Source organism: Dipodomys merriami, unplaced genomic scaffold (assembly GCF_024711535.1).
Source record: "Dipodomys merriami isolate MVZ:Mamm:240054 unplaced genomic scaffold, mDipMer1.0.p SCAF_935, whole genome shotgun sequence".
Classification (NCBI taxonomy): Eukaryota; Metazoa; Chordata; class Mammalia; order Rodentia; family Heteromyidae; genus Dipodomys; species Dipodomys merriami.
The window spans coordinates 64,708-86,688 of record NW_027206552.1 but is presented as its reverse complement, the minus strand read 5'-3'; the positions used below and the strand labels follow the sequence as shown (position 1 = coordinate 86,688).

The 21,981-nt window shown below is 47.7% G+C and overlaps 1 protein-coding gene across 5 annotated transcripts in view; it reads left to right on the top strand.

Moving 5' to 3' along the window:
- The first annotated feature begins 231 nt into the window (after positions 1–231).
- Positions 232–21,981, top strand: part of LOC138821746 (DNA polymerase epsilon catalytic subunit A) — a 46,616-nt gene continuing 24,866 nt past the window's right edge. For 3 of the 5 annotated variants that reach the window (XM_070014141.1, XM_070014140.1, XM_070014144.1), the window contains exons 1-24: positions 232–313; positions 2,314–2,455; positions 3,368–3,448; positions 3,820–3,864; positions 3,995–4,087; positions 4,604–4,758; positions 7,834–7,975; positions 8,070–8,150; positions 9,358–9,465; positions 9,614–9,724; positions 9,982–10,067; positions 10,286–10,405; positions 12,322–12,454; positions 12,733–12,846; positions 13,366–13,578; positions 13,881–13,988; positions 14,174–14,302; positions 14,380–14,482; positions 14,573–14,719; positions 15,009–15,154; positions 18,941–19,089; positions 20,218–20,310; positions 20,456–20,600; positions 21,634–21,791. In XM_070014141.1, the coding sequence (XP_069870242.1) occupies positions 252–313; positions 2,314–2,455; positions 3,368–3,448; positions 3,820–3,864; positions 3,995–4,087; positions 4,604–4,758; positions 7,834–7,975; positions 8,070–8,150; positions 9,358–9,465; positions 9,614–9,724; positions 9,982–10,067; positions 10,286–10,405; positions 12,322–12,454; positions 12,733–12,846; positions 13,366–13,578; positions 13,881–13,988; positions 14,174–14,302; positions 14,380–14,482; positions 14,573–14,719; positions 15,009–15,154; positions 18,941–19,089; positions 20,218–20,310; positions 20,456–20,600; positions 21,634–21,791 (2,864 nt within the window). In that variant the 5' untranslated portion in view covers positions 232–251. Of the gene's footprint in view, positions 314–739; positions 832–2,313; positions 2,456–3,367; positions 3,449–3,819; positions 3,865–3,994; positions 4,088–4,603; positions 4,759–7,833; positions 7,976–8,069; positions 8,151–9,357; positions 9,466–9,613; positions 9,725–9,981; positions 10,068–10,285; positions 10,406–12,321; positions 12,455–12,732; positions 12,847–13,365; positions 13,579–13,880; positions 13,989–14,173; positions 14,303–14,379; positions 14,483–14,572; positions 14,720–15,008; positions 15,155–18,940; positions 19,090–20,217; positions 20,311–20,455; positions 20,601–21,633; positions 21,792–21,981 lie in introns of those variants that run through there. The other 2 variants (XM_070014143.1, XM_070014142.1) reach the window with 2 other exon arrangements.

Here is a 21,981-nt window from a genome sequence, read left to right as displayed (position 1 = left end):
CGGGCTCGCTGATTGGGCAGTGGGAAGGCGGGGCGGGGCGGGGCCTCAGGGGGCGGGGCCGCCGGGCGCGCGGGAGCTCGCGTCAGCCCAGCTCGCGCCGGCCGCCTCCCACGCGCCCGCAGCCCTCGCGCCGATTGGAGCGGGCTGTGCGCCCAGCGCCTCCTGATTGGATGACGTTTCCAGTCTCTCGCGAGAGTAGGTGGGAGCGCGCCAAATTTTCCCGGAGCCTGGGCCAGTGCGGTCGCGGTGCCATGGTCCTGAGGAACAGCGGGCGGCGGCGCGCGGAGCCGGACGGGGACGGCGAGGCCAGCCGGTGAGAGCGGGCGCCGGGCTCCCTCTGCTCTGCGGCCCGGGCCGGGCTCGTGCTGCGTCCCCCAGCGCTCGCGGCGGGGTCCTCCGTCGTCCTCCCGAGCCTCCCCAGGCCCGCGGCCACCTTTGCGCCTCCGCCCGCGGGGCCGGGGCCGGGGTCGCCACCCCGCGGGGAGCGCCGACCCGGAGCCGACCGGAGCCGCGTGGTGGCCGGGCCCACGCGAGCAGCTGTGGCGCGGGACCCTTCCAGGCGTGGACTGGAGTGTTGATTAGTAGCCACGACCGGAAGCAGGCCGGGAACACCGGGAGACGAGAAACGGCGGAAAGCGGCCGCGCTGGCCGCGCAGCTCCGTGGTGACTGTATATTTTTTGGCCCTGGGATCGAACCCAGGACGCTGCACGCGCCAGGCGAGCGCTTCGCCGCTGAGCTACCTCCCAGACCAGTAGTGAAATTCTTGACACAGCTGCACAAGGCCCTGGTTGATCCCAGCACTGCAAAAAGGGCAGGTTAAAAGGTGAACGGTAATAATGACAGCTAGGTACCTAGCTGACGGTTACACGTCCGTATCTCTTTGAGCCTCGTTTAGACGGTTAGGAGGTGGGGCCACAGCTGTGTACGTCTGTGGCTAATCTGTGCGGTAATTACCTCTCCCTCCCGTTCTGTGTCCTTCCGTACTGGAATTGAATCCAGGGTCTCACTTGCTAGGCAAGAGCTCTGCCACAACCGCATCCCCAGCCAAGACGCAGGCTTAACCGTCCTACTTAATTTGTACTACTTGAGTCTTGCTCCCAGCTTTTTTTAGTTATTTTTCAGATGGGGCCTGAACTCGATTGACCCTTCTATGGCCTGTCATGGGGTTGGCATTACAGGCTAACTTTTTGCCCAAGCTAGACTTAAACCTCAATCCTCCCAAGTAGCTGTGATTTACAGGTGTGAGCCACATACACACTTTTTTTTTTTTTTTTTTTTTTTGGGTCCGGTCGTGGGGCCTGAACTCTGGGCCTGGGCACTGTCCCTCAGCTCTTCAGCTCAAGGCTAGCGCTCTACCACTTGAGCCACAGCGCCACCTCCGGCTTTTTTCTTTTTGCTTATGTGGTGCTGAAGAATCGAACCCAGGGCCTCAGGCATGCAAATCAAGCGCTCTACCACTGAGCCACCTTCCCAGCCCCCCACATACACACTTTTTAAAATGCTGGCCCTGTGGCTTAAACTCTGCCTGAGCTCTGTCCCTAAGCTTTTTGGCTCAAGGCTAGCGCTCTACCACTTGAGCCACAGCTCCACTTCTGGCTTTTTTTCTGAATAGTTTATTGGCAGTAAGAGTCTCACAGACTTTCCTGCTAGGCTGGCTTTAAACCTCAATCCACTATCACTAAGCCATATTCTCAGCCCTATCCTTTGCTTTTCAGCCTCTTGAGTAGCTAGGATTACAGGCACAAGCCATCAACACCCAGCTTAATGTCACTTTTATGTGCCAAATGGTACTTACATTCTTTTGTTTTTACTTTTTAAAACTTAATTTTTTTTGCAGTGCTGGAGGTCAAACTAGGGCCTTGCACATGCTAAGCAAGCACTCTGCCACTGAACTACATCCTCATCCTATTTTGTTTGTTTTTGTTTTATAGTCCTGGGACTTGAACTCAGGGCCGAGACAGTCTCTCAGCTTTTCCTCAAGGCTGGCACTCTACCACTTGAGCCACAGTACAGCTTTCAGCTTTTTCTGTGTATGCGGTACTGAGGAATTGAACCCAGGGCTTCATGCATGCTAGGCAAGCATTCTACCAGTAAGCCACATTCCCAGCCCTTTGTTAGTATTCTGATAACAAAGTTCTAAAAGACCTGCCTTGACCAAATTTTTTTCCATAAATCTGATAAGCCTTTTACTAGTCCCAAAATTTTTTAGAAATATATGTGCTGTACCATACTGGAAACACTTGGAGGTGGCTAAGTGTGAAGAGGCAGGAAGTGTTGTGAGTGGTAAAGTTTGAGTTCTTTCTTTCACTCAGGGATGATGGCCCCTCTTCCTCAGCATCTGCGCTCAAGCGCCTGGAGAGGAGCCAGTGGACAGATAAGATGGATTCGAGGTTTGGTTTTGAGAGGTTGAAGGAGCCTGGTGAAAAGACTGGCTGGCTTATCAATATGCACCCTGTGAGTACCTGTACCTCTCTCCGAAATGTGGCTTACTTTCTTGTAGCATAGTTCTTGCCTGGAGAGCAGATAATGGGGAAGAAGAGAGCTTGTGGTCTGGCAGAGCTGGTTGTTCAAACCTGTCCTTGGCTTTTTTTTTTTTTTTTTTTTTTTGCCTGTCCTGTAGCTTGAACTCAGGATCTCGGCACTGTCCTTGCGCTCTTTAACACAAGGCAAGTGCTCTACCACTTGACCCACAGCATCACTTCCGGTTTTCTAGTGGTTTATTTGAGATAAGAGTCTCACAGACTTTCGTGCCAGGGCTGGCTTTGAACCGAGATTCTCAGATCTCGGCCTCGTGAGTAGCTAGGATGATGGGTGTGAGCCATCAGCACCTGGCTTGTCCTTTGCTTTTTAACATAATGGAGGGCCAAAGAAACCATTGTGGTGAGACCAAGATGAGGGTTGTCGTATTTGCAATCAAAGACTATGAAGGAGAACTTCAGGTTAAGTCCCCTTGGGAACTGTTGTGCCATTCTTGTGAACAAGGATGGTGAGTAAAGAGCCAAATGCAAGGACTTTGGCTTTAAAATGCTCAGTTTCTCAAAGAGAAGCCTAGAAAGCCAGGTGCTGGTGGTTCACGCCTGTCATCCTAGCTACTCAGGAGGCTGAGATCTGAGGACCATGGTTTGAAGCCAACCTGGGCAAGAAAGTCTGTGAGACTTACCTCCAATAAACCACTCAGAAAAAGCCAGAAGTGGCACTGTGGCTCAAGTGGTAGAGCCTTGATCAATAGAAGCTCAGGGATAGTGCCCAGGCCCTGAGTTCAAGCCCCAAGTCTGGCAAAAAAAAAGAAACGAGAGAGAAAAGCCCAGAAAGATTTCTTAGGCTGTGTAAAAGATATTATGCCCATGTCAAGTGGTTTTCTTACAGACGGAGATTTTAGATGAAGATAAACGCTTAGTCAGTGCAGTGGATTACTACTTTATTCAAGATGATGGGAGCAGATTTAAGGTAAGCCCCTGGGTCCCTCCCTGCCCCACCAGTAAAACTAGAAAATGGTCCAAAACAATAGGCGCTCTCTCCAGCTCTGTGTCCATTAGGAAGGGAGGGAGAGGTTCTCATGTATAGCTTCCTGTAGCCTATCTCAAACAGGGCCCCCTTGGGCTCATCAACTGCATATAGGATGACCGCAGAGAAATCAGCTCAGGAAGTTGAACAATGTTGTGTCTCTCAGACTCTTGCCCCAAGATACCTGTAGATCCAAAATTCCTATGTGTCTTCTCTAGAGCTGGATTGAGACTTCTCATTGACTAATGCTGTGAATGTCTGTGTCTTCCTTTCTTATTTTTGATTATACATGGATGGGTTGATGACTCTTGCAGGTGGCCTTGACCTATAAGCCATATTTCTACATTGCAACTAGAAAGGTGAGTCTGTATTTGTTAGAATCGGATCGGATAATATGGGCCTTGTTCTGTGATGGGCTTTAGAATTGGGAAATGGGCAATGAAAGAATTAGATCTTACTAATGGGAAGTCCCTTTTAATCCTGATTTAGGGTTGTGAGCGAGAAGTTTCATCTTTTCTCTCCAAGAAGTTTCAGGGTAAAATTGCCAAAGTAGAAACTGTTCCCAAAGAGGACCTGGACCTGGTGAGTTCTACTCGGACCTTGGGAATGTGACACTGTCTAGCTGCCTGTAGCAGGTGACACTGGGAACAGTAGGAAGTCTGGTTACTTATTTTTATTTTTTGTGCCAGTTTGGGGCTTGAACTCGGGGCCTGGATACTGTCCCTGAGCTTTTTTGCTCAAGGCTGGTGCTCTACCATGTGAGCTTTTTGGTGGTTAATTGGAGGTAATAGTCTCATGGGACTTTTCTGCCTGGGCTGGCTTTGAACTTTGATTCTAAGATCTGAGCCTTCTGAATATCAAGGATTACAGATGTAAGCCACGATGCCTGGCTTCAGGTCATTTATTGGATAATTGGGCAGTATGGAGGATGGTGATTGTCCTCAAAGCTGTCTTCAAGGAACTCTGATGACAGTTGGCCACAAGCAGAGGTAGAGGAGGTGCAGTAGAGCCTGTATTGACTTGTGCATGTCTAACTGCAACTCATTACTCATTCACCTGTTTCTCTTGAGTCACGAGCATGGTGTCTTCCCTTTACAGCCAAATCACTTAGTGGGTTTGAAGCGGAATTACATCAGATTGTCTTTTCACACTGTGGAAGACCTTGTCAAAGTAAGGAAGGAGATTTCCCCTGCTGTGAGAAAGAACCGGGAGCAGGACCATGCCAGCAATGCGTATACAGCAATGCTGTCCAGGTAAGTTTCCTTCTTGTAAGCAAATCACCTTCTAGTTTGGAATGACTGAACAGAGAGGAAGTGGAAACTCTGCAGTGAGGCTTCAGTGATGACTGGCTCTATTCAATGAAGAAACATTGGAGCAGTTACATAGAAATTTCCATATGTTTCCTGTTAAATACACAGTGGCTTCCCAAGGTTATATCTTTATGTCTTAGCTCTCTTTTTCTTGTGTAGTGGGTAGGCTTGCATAGGGGATGAATTGCTATGACAGTAAAATAATGTTTTAAAGAGATTTCCCTCTCCTTAATCCATCTACAACTTTTATTAAGTGCAAGTTTTACATAGTATATCTCCTCCAGAGATCCCAGATTTTTGTTTTTGTTTGTGCTGGTGCTAGGGCTTAAACTCAGAGCTTTAAGTTCTTACTCATCTGGGCCTTTACCAGTTGTGCCACATCTCCAATTACAGCTTTTTGTTAATTATTGAAGATAAGAGTCTTGGAGAGCCGGGCGCCGGTGGCTCACGCCTGTAATCCTAGCTACTCAGGAGGCTGAGATCTGAGGATCGCGGTTCAAAGCCAGCCCGGGCAGGAAAGACCGTGAGACTCCTATCTCCAATAAATCACTAGAAAACCGGAAGTGGCGCTGTAGCTCAAGTGGTAGAGCGCTCGCCTTGAGCTGAAGAGCTGAGGGACAGCGCCCAAGCCCAGAGTTCAAGCCCCATGACCGACAAAAAAAAAAAAAAAAGAGAGTCTTGGAGAGCCAGTGTTGGTGGCTCATGGCTGTAATCCTAGCTATTCAAGAGGCTGAGATCTGAGGATTGCAGTTCAAAGCCAGTCCAGGCAGGAAAGTTTATGAGACTCTTATCTCTAATAAATTACTCAGAAAAAGCTGAAAGTGGCGCTGTTGCTCAAGTGGTAGAACACTAGCTTGAGCAAAAAGAAGCTCAGGGACCATTCCCAGGCCCTGAGTTCAAGTCCCAGGACTAGCCAAAAAAAAAAAGTCTTAGGGAGCCAGGCACTGTGCTTCACGCCTGTAATCCTAGCTACTCTGGAGGCCGAGACCTGAAGATCATGTTTCAAACCCAGCCCAGGCAAGAGACTCTTATCTCTACTACAAAAAAAAAAACAAAAACCCAAACCCACTGTTAGTGAAGGTGTTGCTCAAGAGGTTGAGCACCAGCCTTGAGCAAAAAAGCTAAGGGACAATTCCTAGACTCTTGAGTTCAGCCCCCTAGTACAAGCATTAAAACAAAAGAGTCTCCAGATTTGATTGCATAGGACTCTGAACCTCATTCTGCAAATCTCAGACCCCCTAAGTAGCCAGGATTATAGATAGGAGCCACCGGTGCCCAACTACTTGTTCATTTTGTTTTTGCTGGTACTGAGGATTGAACTCAAGGCTTCCTACTTGCAAGGTAAACCCCAAGATATTACACAGAGGAATTTAAATGCAGAACACCAAGTACTATTCGTTAAGTGTTAAAGTATAATAAGAAGAAACATGGTAAGAGCATAAGAAAAGACAATCTTGAGTAATTGGGATGTTTTCAGAAGAACTGATTACATCCTATGACAAGAAGTGTGTTTGGGACTCGATCCTTTTTCAGTCCTTCCTCCATTTTGTTTTGTTTTGTTTTTGGGTCCGGTCGTGGGGCCTGAACTCTGGGCCTGGGCGCTGTCCCTCAGCTCTTCAGCTCAAGGCTAGCGCTCTACCACTTGAGCCACAGCGCCACTTCCGGCTTTTTTTCTTTTTGCTTATGTGGTGCTGAGGAATCGAACCCAGGGCCTTAGGCATGCAAGGCAAGCGCTCTACCACTGAGCCACCTTCCCAGCCCTCCTTCCTCCATTTTGATGCCATGAATTACTTTTCAGAATATTGTAAGACATTACCAGAGACTGGGTTTATAGAGGCCTGATCTGTCTTTAATGGTTACCATTTTTTTCTCCTTAGGCGTCCACTCAGTTTTGAACTGAGTAGGAGAATAATGGTGTGGCTATTGCTACAGAAGTTTTCTCACTTGACTAGGAGATTGTTACAGTAATAGTTGATATTTACCAGCCATTGTATACCAAGCTGGCTTTGCTTAGTAGTTACTCCACTTTGGTGGTATAGGTGGGCTGGTTACTGTCTTCCTCGTTTTTTTTCTTTTTCATACTACTGCTAGGGCTTGAACTTAGGGCCTGGGCACTGTCTCTGAGCTTTCTGACTCAAGGCTAGCACTCTGCCACTTGAGTCACAGCTCTACTTCTTACTTTTTGGTAGTTACTTGGAGATAAGAGGCTTCTCTGCCCTGGCTGGCCTTGAACCGTGATTTTCAGATCTCAGACTCCTGAAAGGCATCAACCACTGGCACCTAGCTTTCTTCCTCATTTTCTGAATGAAGTGCTCTACAAGGGTGGGCCACATTTGTCAACACAGCAGAGACCATATACACAGGCTGTGTGGAACCTGATATACTCTCATCAGTCCTACCTGGTGCAGCCTCCTGGGATAGCATTACAGAAGTGCCCACACTTGGTGCAGTCCTGACTAATGCCAGGTGTATTCTATCTTTAAAATACCACTTTTTTTTTTTTTTTTTGTCGGTTGTGGGGCTTGAACTCTGGGCCTGAGTGATGTCCCTCAGCTCTTCAGCTCAAGGCAAGCACTCTACTGTTTGAGCCACGGTGCCACTTCTGGTTTTCTAGTGGTTTTATTGGAGATAAGAGTATCACAGACTTTCCTTGCCCAGGCTGACTTTGAACTGTGATCCTTCGATCTCAGCCTCCTGAGTAGGTAGGATTCCTGGGGCTTGAACTCAGGGCCTAGGCATTGTCCCTGAGCTTCTTTTACTACCACTCTACCACTTGAGCCACAGTACCACATCCAGCTTTTTCTGAAAAAACACACATTTTGTGTTCTCTGAATTTCCTTGTCTCTGGCCTACTGCTCAAATTGAGTGATTGCCCGGGTCTGTTCTCTGGTGGATGACCCTGGTCACTGCAGTCTCCTTTTGCCTTTTGTATTTACTTGGTGTAGACTCTGGGAAAGTAAAGACCCAGCCCCTAGCAGAGCATGATTGTAGTTGCAACTCTTTGTGTTCTTTCCCCAGTGTTCTGCAAGGGGGTAGTGTAATTACTGATGAAGAAGAAACCTCTAAAAAAACAACTGAACAGTTGGAAAACATAGTGGACATGAGAGAGTATGACGTTCCCTACCACATCCGCCTTTCCATTGACCTTAAGATCCACGTGGTAAGCTCTTAGCCAGAGATACAGTGGTGAAGTACTCACCCCAGTGGGCTTCTCTGCATGTAGAACTCTCGTTGATATGCTACATGTTCCACAGGCTCATTGGTACAATGTCAGATACAGGGGAACTGCCTTTCCAGTGGAGATTACTCGGAGAGACGACCTTGTGGAACGACCCGTAAGCACTTGTTGACATATTTCCTTTACCCTAAAGTTTATTTCTTTTTCCTAAGATACTTTTTGAAAAGAATTGTGGAGTAGAACTTTATTTATTTTTTTTAGTTTCTGGCTTGAGAGTATAATTGCATTTTGCATTAGTGCGATATATAGTGACATAGTATTTGAGCTAAGTTGGATTTAAACCTTCCAAGGAATCTGTGACTTAAGATGTTGATAATAAATAGAAGTTTATTTGTAACTGAAAAGCCTTGGTTTAGGTATGGCTTTATGATCCTGGGAAAGTCTTCTTTTTTTGTTGGTCATGGGGCTTGAACTCGGCTTGGGCACTGTCTCTGAGCTTTTCTGCTCAAGATTAACACTCTACCACTTTGAGCCACAGCTCCATTTCTTTTTCTTTTTTTTTTTTTTTTGCTTAATGGAGATTAGTCTCATGGACTTATCTTTCCTGCCTGGCTTTGAACCGAAATCCTTAGATCTCAGCCTCCTGAGCAGTACTCAGCTTGGGAAAGTTGTCCTTATTTTTCTAATGAGAAACACGAAATTTCCAATGTGAAAATGTCAGCTTTTCTGAAGTTACCTTCCAGGGCTATTGTAAAAGTTAGCTGAGGTAGTGTAGTGTGTTTGTTGATGGGCTGGGGTGAAGGGTAGTAGAATTTGGACTCAGGGCAGGCACTCTACCACTTGAGTCACGTTTCTATCCCTGTTTTCCCATAAAATATCAGGGTTGTTTTTTTTTTTTTCCCAGCCAACCTTAGATCACAGTCCTACTACCTATACCTCCCTGTAGATTGGACAAAAGTGTTCGCTACCATATTCCGTTTGTTAAGATAGGGGCCTCACTAATTTTTTTTCTCAATCTTGCCTCAAACTACAATCCTCCTGGTCTCTGCCTCCTGCGTGTCAGGGTGTGTCTGGCCTACCACAGTTCATTGAGTAGCTCTAAGACTGAAATGCTCTGGAAGGTGTGCTGGTTGGCAGCTCTAGCTTTTGTCCCTTACATGCTTCAGTCTTCACTCCCTCACACGAAAGAACCTGTGTTTGACATGAGTTGGTCACCCTGGTGTATCTCTTGAATCTTTTGGAGCCTTTAAACTATTGCTTTTCACAAGCAGAGGTGTAATAGGCTGACAGTGTGTGTCCACAGAGGAGCTGTCAAACCCTGGCTGGTTTTGAAGCTGCCTTCATGCTGCGTTCCATCCTTCCAGGACCCTGTGGTATTGGCATTTGACATTGAGACAACTAAACTACCCCTCAAGTTTCCTGATGCTGAGACAGACCAGATTATGATGATCTCCTACATGATTGATGGGCAGGTGAGCAGGCCCTCCTCCTGGGAAACATACAAGTATGCCTTCATATTGATCTGTGGTTTTGTATAAAAAAGGCCTCTGTCATTTCTAGGAGGCTGTGGCTTGGTTGTGTTGTCTCTGACTTGTACTGTCTGCTGGTAAACTTTGCCAGGGCTACCTCATCACTAACAGGGAGATTGTGTCAGAAGATATTGAAGACTTCGAGTTCACCCCTAAGCCAGAGTATGAAGGGCCCTTTTGTGTCTTCAATGAGCCTGATGAGGTAAAGAAGCATCGCTGAGGAACTGCTCCATGACTGCCATAAGATGAAAGGCACATGTGGCGTGGAGTTCTTTTGAGACTCAAGCATTGGCCTAGGCAGGGCTCAGGGGCTTCCTCTTCAGGGTACAGACCTCTTCCATGGCCAGAGCTCAGCTGGGGCCTGGCATGGAACTGCTTTTTTTGCATCTTGGGTGAAGTATTTGGAAGAAGATGGGAGCAATAAATAGAACCTGCTGACCTCTGATTTGTTGGGACCAGGTCCATCTAATCCAGAGATGGTTTGAGCATGTCCAGGAGACCAAACCCACCATCATGGTCACCTACAATGGGGACTTTTTTGATTGGTAAGCCAACCTCCTATCTGGGTAACTAGGAGGGGAGGGGAGGAGAGCCTTGAAGTTCAGTTTCTCAACTTCTGTTCTGATAGAGAAGTTGGTGTTAGGAGTGTCTGCTTCACTCTTGTGTCTCCAGGGAACAATGTCTGTGTTACAGCAGGAAAAACAAAGAAAAGAGAATTAGAGATAAACCTTTCCCCATAGTTTTCCTTCACTTTCATCCCTAGGCCATTTGTGGAAGCCAGGGCAGCAGTTCACGGCCTGAGCATGTACCAGGAGATAGGCTTCCAGAAGGACAGCCAGGGGGAGTACAAGGCACCACAGTGCATCCACATGGACTGCCTCAGGTAGGTTCCCACCGAGCAAGTGGTCCCAGGAGAGAGTTCCGAAGACTTCTAACACACCTGTCATAGGAGTGGCTTCCAAGCAGCAGCTCTCAGTCACTTGAAAGTAGCTTGGCACAGCCCAGGAATATGCTTTTTCTGACGGTTGTTAGTCCTCTGCTTAGTCAGCAAACTCCTGTAAGACTAGGGAAGGCAAGCCGGGCACCAGTGGTTCACGCCTGTCATCCTAACTACTCAGGAGGCTGAGATCTTAGATCACAGTTTAAAGCCAGCTTGGGCAGGAAAGTCCATGAGACTCTTATCTCCAATAAACCATCAGAAAATCGGAAGTGGCGCTGTGGCTCAAGTGGTAAGAGTGCTAGCCTTGAGCTGAAGAGCACAGGGACAGCGCCCAGGCCCAGAGTTCAAGCCCTAAGACCAAAAAAAAAAAAAACAAAGAGTAGGGAAAGCAGATCAGAAAGAAACACCAGTAGAGTGAGGTCTTGGCACTGCTCCAGACTGAAGGAAAGCATATGATAAGATAGCTCAAACATTGGAAACGTCATGGTGTTGTAGCTCAGGGCCGAGTACCTGGGAGGGCAGGTGTGGATATGCAAATGCAGAGCAAACTGGCTTTAGGGGAGGCAGGCTCCATCAGCAACCATGGGGCACCCTGGAGCAGTTGAACCCTTACCACAGTTCTGTTTCGTGCTGCTATTTTAGCCCCTGGTTTAGCGGGGAGGCCAAGTGGGTGGGACCAGCTCATAGGGTGGCAGATGGCAGTCTTGATATAAGATAGTAGGTAGGGAGGTTGGGACTTGGGCTTGTTGATACATGATAGAGGCCTTGTCAGTGGGTGAGCGGGTGGACTTGGGCAAGTCAAAGAACAAGTCTAAGATGGAAGGGATTCAGCTACAGCTGTTCTGCTCCAACATATAAGGAGGCCCAGAGGCTAGGTATGGCTTCCTGAACTTCAGGTGTGGTTGGGGGTATACCCTGGATTAGGTTCTCAGTCAAATCCCTGGTAAATGCTCAAGGTGAGAAGTAGAACAGAAGGGAGGGACTATGGGAATGTTCTCAGAGGGAGAGAGTACCCACTTGGGACAGAGGCTGTGGCCAGTGGTCAGCTACAGTCTCCAGAGGTCAGTGAATTATATGGACCTAAAGGCAGAGGGTTAGAGAGATACAGTAGAGCTATAGGCCTCCTAAAGAAGGTGATCTGCTGAAGGGACAGTGTAAGAGGAAGAGAGTCTCCCCAGGTGTTTATGGAACAAAGCCTGTGGGGCGCAGGCGGCCCTCAAATTCCTGTTGCTTGCCTTTTTATTTCTCAAAGGACAGGCCACCTTCTTTGCTGAGGACAGGAGCTAAGATGAGGAGACCAGAGGGCTGGTGGCTCATGTCTGTAATCCTCACTACTCAGGAGACTGAGGAGAGTCTGTTGGACTCTTATCTCCAATAAACTACTCAAAAAAAGTCAGAAGTGGAATTGTGGCTCAAATGGTACTAGCCTGGCTGAGTTCAAGCTCCAGGACTAGCATAAAAAAAAATAAGATGAGGGGACCAAAAGATGCCCTGCCATTTCTTTTTTTTTTTTTTTGGGTCCGGTCGTGGGGCCTGAACTCTGGGCTTGGGCGCTGTCCCTCAGCTCTTCAGCTCAAGGCTAGCGCTCTACCACTTGAGCCACAGCGTCACTTCCGGCTTTTTTCTTTTTGCTTATGTGGCGCTGAGGAATCGAACCCAGGGCCTCGAGCATGCAAGGCAAGCGCTCTACCACTGAGCCACCTTCCCAGCCCTGCCCTGGCATTTCTTTGTATTTCAGACATGTCTCAGACTTTGGCCTGCACTCTGGGGTCCTACAGGACCTGTAATCTTTCTGTCATGTCTGGCTCTGCTAGCCTTTGGTTAGCATCATTTCTTGGCATTTATTCTCTTCTTCCCAGGTGGGTAAAGAGGGACAGCTACCTTCCGGTGGGCAGTCATAATCTCAAGGCAGCTGCCAAGGCCAAGCTTGGCTATGACCCTGTAGAACTGGACCCTGAGGACATGTGCCGGATGGCCACGGAGCAGCCCCAGGCATGTGAGCCACATCATCTGCTGTCCTACACAACTGCAAGGTCACTGGTGTCCTGACCAGAAAAGCCGTGTTTCCTGGGACATGGCTGCCAGCTTTCTCTGGCCCAGTGGGGCTGTTTTCTCCAGAATGCATTTATTTGCTTGACCTGTACAGGTGCCTGCCCTGAGCTTGAGCCATCTGGCAAGGTCTTGCCTCTTCTCTGAGCCTCCTTCTGTTTCACACTTTTCCCTGGACTCTCCGGTCTTGATGATCCTGTTCTCTGGTGTTCTTTCCACAGACTCTGGCCACGTATTCAGTGTCAGATGCTGTCGCCACTTACTATCTATACATGAAGTATGTCCATCCCTTCATATTCGCCCTTTGCACCATTATTCCCATGGAACCTGATGAGGTCAGTATGCCCTGTGCTTCTCCTATCAGAGCCCCTCCTTTCTCTGAATGCACTGGTGCCCAGTGGCTGGTCCCAGAAGGCTAATAGGTGTGTTGCATCCCTCAAATCCTTCAGGAAGGTAGGGGCAGCAGCCACTGTCTTTCTCTCTTTTCACATGGCAGTCAATGTTGGATGACTTTCTTTTCTTTTTTTTTTTTTTTTTGGTTGTGGGCCAAAAACTCTGGGCCTGGGTGCTGTCCCTCAGCTCTTCAGCTCAAGGCTAGCGCTTTACCACTTGAGCCACAGCGCCACTTCCGGTTTTCTAGAGGTTTATTGGAGATAAGAGTCTCACGACTTTACTTCCCGAGCTGGCTTTGAACCGTGATCCTCTGATCTCAGCCTCCTGAGTAGCTAGGATTACAGGCGTGAGCCACTGGTGCCTGGCTTGTTGGATGACTTTCTGTGACTTGGACCTTACCTGGGAGTCAGGGCTTTGCTCAGGTTTCTGGAGTGTAGCTCACGGTGGCCTCTTTCCTGCAGGTGCTTCGAAAAGGCTCTGGCACACTATGTGAGGCCTTGCTGATGGTGCAGGCCTTCCATGCCAACATCATCTTCCCCAACAAGCAAGAACAGGAGTTCAACAAGCTGACAGAGGATGGCCATGTACTGGATGCTGAGACCTATGTTGGGGGCCATGTGGAAGCTCTGGAGTCTGGTGTCTTTCGCAGTGACATCCCCTGTCGGTTTAGGATGGTGCGCCTCCCTCCTAGGTCTTCCTGAGCTTGTTTCTCCCCACTCTATGCTGGACCCAGAAGCATTGGGCTGAAATAGTTTCTTCTCCCATGAGCCCTTCTTGTCAGTGTGGTCTCTCTGGCCTGCTCCTGCCTCTGGACAGCCTGTGGCAGCAGTCCAGTCATGCTTCTGCGTCCCACAGTGTACTTCCCAAGCACTTCTTGGCGTATTCTGCGGTATGCATGGTGCACGGGGGCCTCTGAGCACCCTGAGGCACAAAGCACGTTTCCCTGTCTTACCTGTGTCGTCTTATCTCGTTCCAGAATCCTGCTGCCTTTGACTTCCTGCTGCAGCGAGTTGAAAAGACCATGCGTCATGCCATTGAGGAAGAGGAGAAGGTGCCGGTGGAGCAAGCCACCAACTTTGATGAGGTAGCTGTCCAGGAGGCAAGAAAGGCATGTCTGTATTTGGGCTCTGGGCGCTGTTCCTTCTTACAAGGCTCATGCACCTCAGCTCTTGGTGTGCTAGCTGTCATACTGTTTTTAGGGCCTGCCGTGCTGTTTTGTTACTCCAGTGTCCAGTTCTTACTCGGCTGTCAATATCACTTAATTTGTAGGTGTGTGAACAAATTAAGACCAAGCTCACTTCTCTGAAGGATGTTCCTAACCGAATTGAGTGTCCCCTTATCTACCACCTGGATGTGGGGGCTATGTACCCCAACATTATCCTTACAAACCGCCTACAGGTGAGACCTCATTTCTTACATCAGAATCAAAGTTAACAATGCAGACACTACTTTCTGGCTCTCCCTGCCTTTCACAGCCCTCTGCCATGGTGGATGAGGCCACCTGTGCAGCCTGTGACTTCAATAAGCCTGGAGCAAACTGCCAGAGGAAGATGGCCTGGCAGTGGAGGGGCGAGTTCAGTGAGTTGTGGGCCCCAAAGGGTGTTCAGTGCGGGAGGGGGTTTCAGATGCTGGTCTCCTTTGGAACCTGTCCCACCACCTCTTTCCCAGTGCCTGCTAGTCGCAGTGAATACCATCGGATCCAACACCAACTGGAGTCAGAGAAGTTCCCTGCCCTGTTCCCAGATGGGCCAACCCGGGCCTTTCATGAGCTGTCCCGTGAGGAACAGGCTAAGTATGAAAAGCGGAGACTGGCAGGTGAGCATCTGGCTTTGAAAACTACAGCTTTGCCGACTGCAGATCATACTCTAACCAGAGGCAGAGCACATTTGCAGCCCAAGGGCAAGCATTATTTCAGATCACTATAAAATATGTTCTTTCCTTGTTACTTCTTCAGAAATGTTTTCCCATAGTTTAGTGCTTTTGGCTGGTCTGTTTTTGCCATGATAAACTTAACAGCCTATCTGAGTTTTCTGTTAGAAATCAACTTACTCACTTGTGTCTAGAGTGTCTCCGTTTTTTTCCCTGACATTCTAAATTGTCTTAGATTACTGCCGGAAGGCTTACAAGAAGGTCCATGTCACCAAGGTGGAGGAGCGCTTCACTACCATCTGCCAGCGGGAGAATTCCTTCTACGTGGACACAGTGCGGGCTTTCCGGGACAGGCGCTATGAGTTCAAAGGGCTACACAAGGTGGGGCGGGGACTGGAAGTCCGGCCAGGCAGAGCTGTTCCTCAAGTCAGGGTCTGGCATGTTCTGTGAGGACGTCCTTGGCCTCCAGCTGGCATAAGTTGATTTGGGTCCTCTGAGCAGGCATATATACTCATGTAGTAAGTAGACAGTCAAAGATTAGTGACTAGAGGACTCCTTAACTCCCATGTTCTGCATGGCGGAGAAGGAAGTTTCTCTTCTCTATTACTCATTAAACCCTTTAAGCTAAAGTGAAACCTTGCTAAAACAAGAATTAATGACTAAAAAGGAAGCAGGTTATCTGCCCTGGTGTGTAGCCTTGGAGCCATCCTGACCCATTGTTTCTGATTAGTTCTAATTATTTAGAATTATTATTCTAATTATTTAGAGTGGCAGGCCGCAAACTATACCAACTGTACTGACAAGTGAAGTTTTTTGGAACATTTTTTTTTTTCTTTTGGGGATAACTTTTTTTTTTTTTTGTAAATGACTTTATTTTGTGGGGCCTGAACTCTGGGCCTGGGCGCTGTCCCTCAGCTCTTCAGCTCAAAGCTAGCGCTCTACCACTCAAGCGACAGCGCCACTTCTAGCCTTTTCTGTTTATGTGGTGCTGAGGAATCAAACCCAGGGCCTCATGCATGCGAGGCAAACACTCCACTGCTGAGACACATTTCCAGCCCCAAATGAAAGCTTTTAAAATTAAAAAAAAATTTTTTTTTGTGAAAATACCGTACAGAGGGGTAGAGGGCTTACAATTACATGGGCAAGGTAATGAGTACATTTCTTATCGAGCATTGTTGCCTTCTCCTTTGTTTGGAACATTTTAACTTAAACTTTCCTATAGAGAAATCTAGGGGCTGGGCACAAGTTGTCTCTGCCTATAATCCTAAATACTCAGGAGGCTGAGATCTGAGGGTTGAGACTCAAAGCCAGCCTTGGCAAAAAAAAAAAAGTCCTGGACTGGAGTGGTGCTAGCCATGAAGGAGCTGAGCAAGCATGCAAGGCCTCAATTTCAAGCCTCAGCATGGGCAAGTACGAAAAAGAAATGGAGGCCAGGCCTGGTAGCTCACTCATAGTCACAGCTACTAGAGAGGCAGAGATGGGGAGGATCACTGTGTGAAGCCAGTCTAGGCAAAAAGTATTATTGTCAACCAGTAAGCCAAGTATGGTCATTTGTATCTATAATCCCAGCTACAATGGGAGGCCTTATGTGGGAGGATATCTACCTGGGGCTAGCCCTAGATAGAAATGCAAGACATGATCCAAAAAATCAGAAGAGGGCAGGGGATTCAAGTGGTTTAATGAAAAGAAATACAGAGATCTGCAAATACAATAATGCTTTTACTAGACAGCTCATGAATTGTTTCCTTCAATCTAAATACTGAAGTGAAGATACCAAGAGATAGTAGTTTTTTGTTTTTTGTTTTTGTGTTTTTTTGGTTGGTAGTGTGGACTTGAACTCTGGGCCTGGACGCTGTCCCTGAGCTCTTCAGCTCAAGGTGAGCGCTGTACCACTTGAGCCATAGTTCTACTTCCGGTTTTCTGGTGTTTAATTGGAGATAAGTCTCACCTGCCTGAGCTGGCTTTGAACTGTAATCCTAAGATCTCTGCTTCCTGAGCAGCTAGGATTACAGGTGTGAGCCACCTGTACTATATTAGCACCCGGCTAATATAGTAGTTTTATGTTGGGTCAGATTTTCTTCTAAGACTCTCCTTCCTAGACCTGGTGGGTCCTGCTCTGTGGTCCCTTCATGTCCTGGGCTGCCATGGTACATGGTACACTGCTCTGCACTGTTACTAGTGTGTCTGTGAGCGCGTACACACATGTGCATGCATATGTGCACACACGGTGCTCCTGGGGCTTGAACTCAGAGCCTATGCACTGTCTGAGCCTTTTTGCTCAAGGCTATCACTTTACCACTTGAGCCATAGCTCCACTTCTGGCTTTCTTGGTGGTTAATTGGAGATAAGAGTCTCACAGACTTTCTTGCTTGAGCTGGCTTTAAACGCTATCCTAAAATCTCAGCCTCCTGAGTGACAAGGATTACAGCCATGAACCACTGGCACCCATCTTGAATTTCTCCTTTCATTAGTTGTTGGCTAAGGACTCTTCTTCAGCTCAACTCTGTCTGCTACTATAGCTCTCAGCTCATCTCTGTCCTCTTCTATAGGAGCTTGAAGGCCAGATGACATTGTGAACCCAGGCCCCTCAGCACAGATTTTGCTGTGATCTTAAGTCCTCCCTGGCCTAGTACTTGTGATCTGAAGGCTTCTGGTCTTACATAAGTTCTATTATGTCTTAGGAACCAGGGCATTTATCAAGTTTCTAGACTAGAAATACATCAGCATCAGTCTGTCTTCTGGCCGGTGTGACTCAAGTTCCAGCTGTGACCCAGTGTCCACCTTCCAGCTGAGCTTCCCTCAGTTGTACTTACGACAAATTTTGCCAGTAGGTCCATAGTTCTGTGAATGTTGATAAACACATAATTGTGTCATCCTCACCCCAGACATTTCACATAGTTGGAACGGAACAGTTTTGCTAATTTCGTGTCTGTTGTACAGGCCTGAGTAGGTTGTTTTGTTTTTATTTGTGGCAGTACTCGTGCTTGAGCTCAGAGCATTTCACATAGCTCTTTAATTCATGGCTAACACTCTGCCAGTTGAGTCATACCTCTGTTTCCAGCTTTTTGCTAGTTAATTGGGGATAAGAGTCTCTGGGATGTGTCTGCTCAGGTTGTCTTTGAACTGGGAGCCTCGAACCTCAGTCTCCTGAGTAGCAAGGATTATAGACATCAACTATCAGCTCCTGGCTCTGGGAAGTTTGTGATAGTACATGTCTGTCAGCAGGTTCTCAGTCCTGGTGTTTGCAACCTCTAAATCAGTTTGTCAAGTTTAGAGTAGGGGTCAACTGGGTAACCCCAAGAAGATCCTTGTCTGTGGATGTTGATTTTGTGTTTATTCAGCTTATTTTTGGGTCTGCATTCCATTAAAGTAGCCCAAAGCCTAAGATACCTAGGCGGATTGTTGATATAATTAAGTATTTTCTGAGTCCTTAATCCTACAGGATGAAAATGTGCAATGTGTCCTTAATCTTAACAACTCCTTTTGGGACTCCTATCCCATGTGGGACAGTTGTAGGTTTAAGGCAATTCAAATACAGTATGTCATGCTAGACTGGCTTCTAGGGATCTGTTAGAAACAGTCATTTAAATCTGAATGTGTGCTTTGGTAATATCATACCTATGTTTAAATTCCTGGTTGTGGTAGCAGTATCAATCACGCTTACAAGAGCATCCTCCTTCCTAGGAAGTGAGCAGAAATGTCTGGAAGCTTTGGGTTGTGACAGCACAGTTCTCAAGTGGATCTGCTGAGAGAAAGACAAAAAGGGAGGGGGAATAAAGGAGATGTGGCAAGATACCAACAGTTTGGTCAGTCTTCATACTATTTTTTGTTGTTGGTGGTGGTGGTTGTAGGGCTTGAACTCTGGGCCTGGGTATTGTTCCTGAGCTCTTCAGCTCAAGGCTAACACTGTACCACTTGCGCCACAGTGCCACTTCCAGTTTTCTAGTGGTTAATTGGAGATAAGGGTCTCATGGACTTTCCTTGCCTCGGCTGGCTTTGAACCGTGATCCTTAGATCCAGCCTCTTGAATAGCTAGGATTACAGGCGTGAGCCACTGGTGCCCGGCTCAAATTTTTTAAATAGGAAATATTGAAAACTAGAGCTATCAACTTCGTAGACAAATGGAAGAACCTAAGAATTCCTCAAGACTGTCTTGTGTGGTTCCAGGTGTGGAAAAAGAAGCTCTCGGCAGCAGTGGAAGCAGGCGATGCAGCTGAGGTGAAGCGTTGCAAGAATATGGAGATCCTGTATGATTCACTGCAGCTAGCTCACAAGTGCATCCTGAACTCCTTCTATGGCTACGTCATGCGCAAGGGGTACAGAATGCTGTCTGTGCACGTGGAAGGGATGAGCAAGGGGCCAGGAATAGGAAATAAAGGGCACCTGGAGCTTGAGCTGGGCACATGGGTAGGTACAGGTGCATTATCCACTCAGGGAATGCTGGAGGCACAAGTTCAGGTGGGACTATGAGGCCAGAAGATTGGGGTCAGGGTCCTAATGACTTAAGGATCTGGTCCTTGAAATGCCCACTGCTGGATATCCTTGTCTGAGCACTATTGGCTAGAGATACATTTCAATGTGATTGCCATCACTCATGGGGAGAGGGTTCAGTTGGTCCAGAAGTATTTAAGAGGAAGATAGAGGAACAGCCAACAAGGAACACAGAGCTGGCTGGGGTGGGGACTGTTGGCAGAAAGAGAACAGGAAGCAGTACAGGCATTAGGGAGGTGAAGTCTGAGCTGTGTTGTTGGACAGGGCTTGTCAGAACCTTTGGGAAACCATGTCAGTGGCATGAGGGTAAAGAACGATCTCTGTGGGTTGGGACTCTGGAGGATACAGGGCATCTACTAGAGCTCTGGAGAAAAGGAAGAGGCAATGGACCCTAGATTCATTCCAAGGGCAGATTATATTTAATGCAAGTGTTGACAAGTTCAGTGCTATCAGGACAGAGTGGACAGGTATATAGGCTCAAGAGAGGTGGGCTAAGCCCAGAGCAGGGTCAGATGGACTGGCAAGTATCTGAGGGCAACTTGGAGTTTCTTTACATCTGGGGTTTGGGAGGAGCCATGAGGAAAGTAGAAAAGACATGATGTAGGACTGTGGTGGGATAGAGAATCTTGTGATGGGAGTTAAGGCTGATGTGAGGTAGCACATGGACCCTTCCAGAACTTCCCAAACCTCAGTGGTGACTTTGAGGTAGGGACAGATCCAAATTGCACCTTAGCTCTGTCCTGCTTCAAATGTGTGGGGCTTGAACTCTGGGCCAGGGCACTGACCCTGAGCTCTTCAGCTCAAGGCTAACACTCAGCCACTTGAGCCACAGCACCACTTGTTTTGCTTGCTTCTCTCATCCCTCCTGGGTGTGTATGGGGGGGTCCCTCCTCCTCTTCTGTCCCTGTGGGTGCCTGCATCCTTTCCCACCGCTGGTTGTGTCTCCTTTCCAGGGCTCGCTGGTACTCCATGGAGATGGCTGGCATTGTCTGCTTCACGGGGGCCAACATCATTACCCAGGCCCGGGAGCTGATTGAACAGATTGGGTGAGTGTGGCCTGGGGTCGGCTGCAGGGCTCTCACAGAAGGAATGAACATGAGCCCTCACACTGGGAAGATGGAGCTGGGTTTGATATCATATTTGAGAGTTTGACCTGTGTACATGTGACCTTGTTTCTGTCTTTCTATGAAGGAGGCCCTTAGAACTGGACACAGATGGAATATGGTGTGTTCTGCCCAATAGCTTTCCAGAAAATTTTGTTATCAAGACAACCAACACAAAGAAGCCCAAGGTGACCATCTCCTACCCTGGAGCCATGTTGAACATCATGGTCAAGGTGAGTCTGGGCACATCTCCTCCTGATCAGTGGCTAGCCCTAGTGTGGACACTTGGGAAGGACTCATAATAGGTGATGCCTAGCTCCCACAAGCACCTGATGCTGCACTCTTCTTCCTAATTTCTTCAACCATTCAGGCGTTTCCTGTTGCCTAATGGTCCGTGGTCAGACTGCTGGATTCAAAGGACTGAATGGATTCTTCTATACCCAGACTATTTTTCAAACTAACAGAAAAATCACAAAAATAGTATGGAGACTTTCTATATACCCTCCAGCCTGCTTCCGTCCATTGCTGCTCTTTACTCAGTAATCACACCTGAGGAGGGAGGGTGAAGCTGCTCTGCTGGAAGAGGGAGCATCAAAGAGAAGCTGGGGATCTGTTAGAGCACACGGCAGTTAGCAGCTCTCATAGAGATGCTGTCAGATGCTCTCTCTACTGCGGCAGGTACTGGTGGTTCATTGAGGGCCCTGCCTGTGACATGTTGCTGTTTCACTCCTTCCACTTTTACTGTAGTTTTGTAACAAAGAGTTGTGACATTTTCTCCTACTTTTTCATTGAGTAATTTATAGCAGTATGGATTTGTGGGCATTCATTATGCCTAATATTTTACCCAATGTGATCCTCATTTGTTTTGTTCCTCAGTTTTTTTCCCCATCCACTTGGCCATTGGGGAACATCTTTGCCATGTGTTCTTGGGACACGCTTTGCTTTGAGTTTGGAGCACTTTTTTGCTTCCTGGTACTTCAAAACACTCCAGCCTCATCTTCTGTTTTCCCTTTTCTAGTTCTGAAGTGAGACAGTTCTCCCAGGAATCCCTTTCCCCACCCAAACCCTGGAAACCTTCAGTGTATATGCTATAATTTTGCCTTTCCTGAAAGGTAACAGACATATTGATGTGCAGTACTTTCCTTTCTGCTGCCAGTTGCATCTTTTGTGTCAAGAACCTGGCCCATTGGCTCCTTAGCAGACATGAGGTGGTTTCCAGATGTGACCTTTAAGACTGAAGCTACCTTTTTCTCTCTTGGTTCTCAGGAAGGCTTCACCAATGACCAGTACCAGGAACTGGCAGAGCCTTCCTCACTCACCTATATCACACGTTCAGAGAACAGCATCTTTTTTGAGGTTGATGGACCCTATCTTGCCATGATCCTGCCGGCCTCCAAGGAAGAAGGAAAGAAATTGAAGAAGAGGTAGGCATCTCAGAGCCTTGGTGCTTTTGAAAAGAAATGCATTGAGGTGGCTTAGATGTAACAACCCAACTCAGGGAGATGGACCTGACGTCAGGGTGAGAGCAGATCTGGTAGGAGTTGTTGTTTGTTTCGTTGACTTAGTTTGAAAGAAATGCACCAGTTTTCCTGTCACCTGATATATTCTGATTCT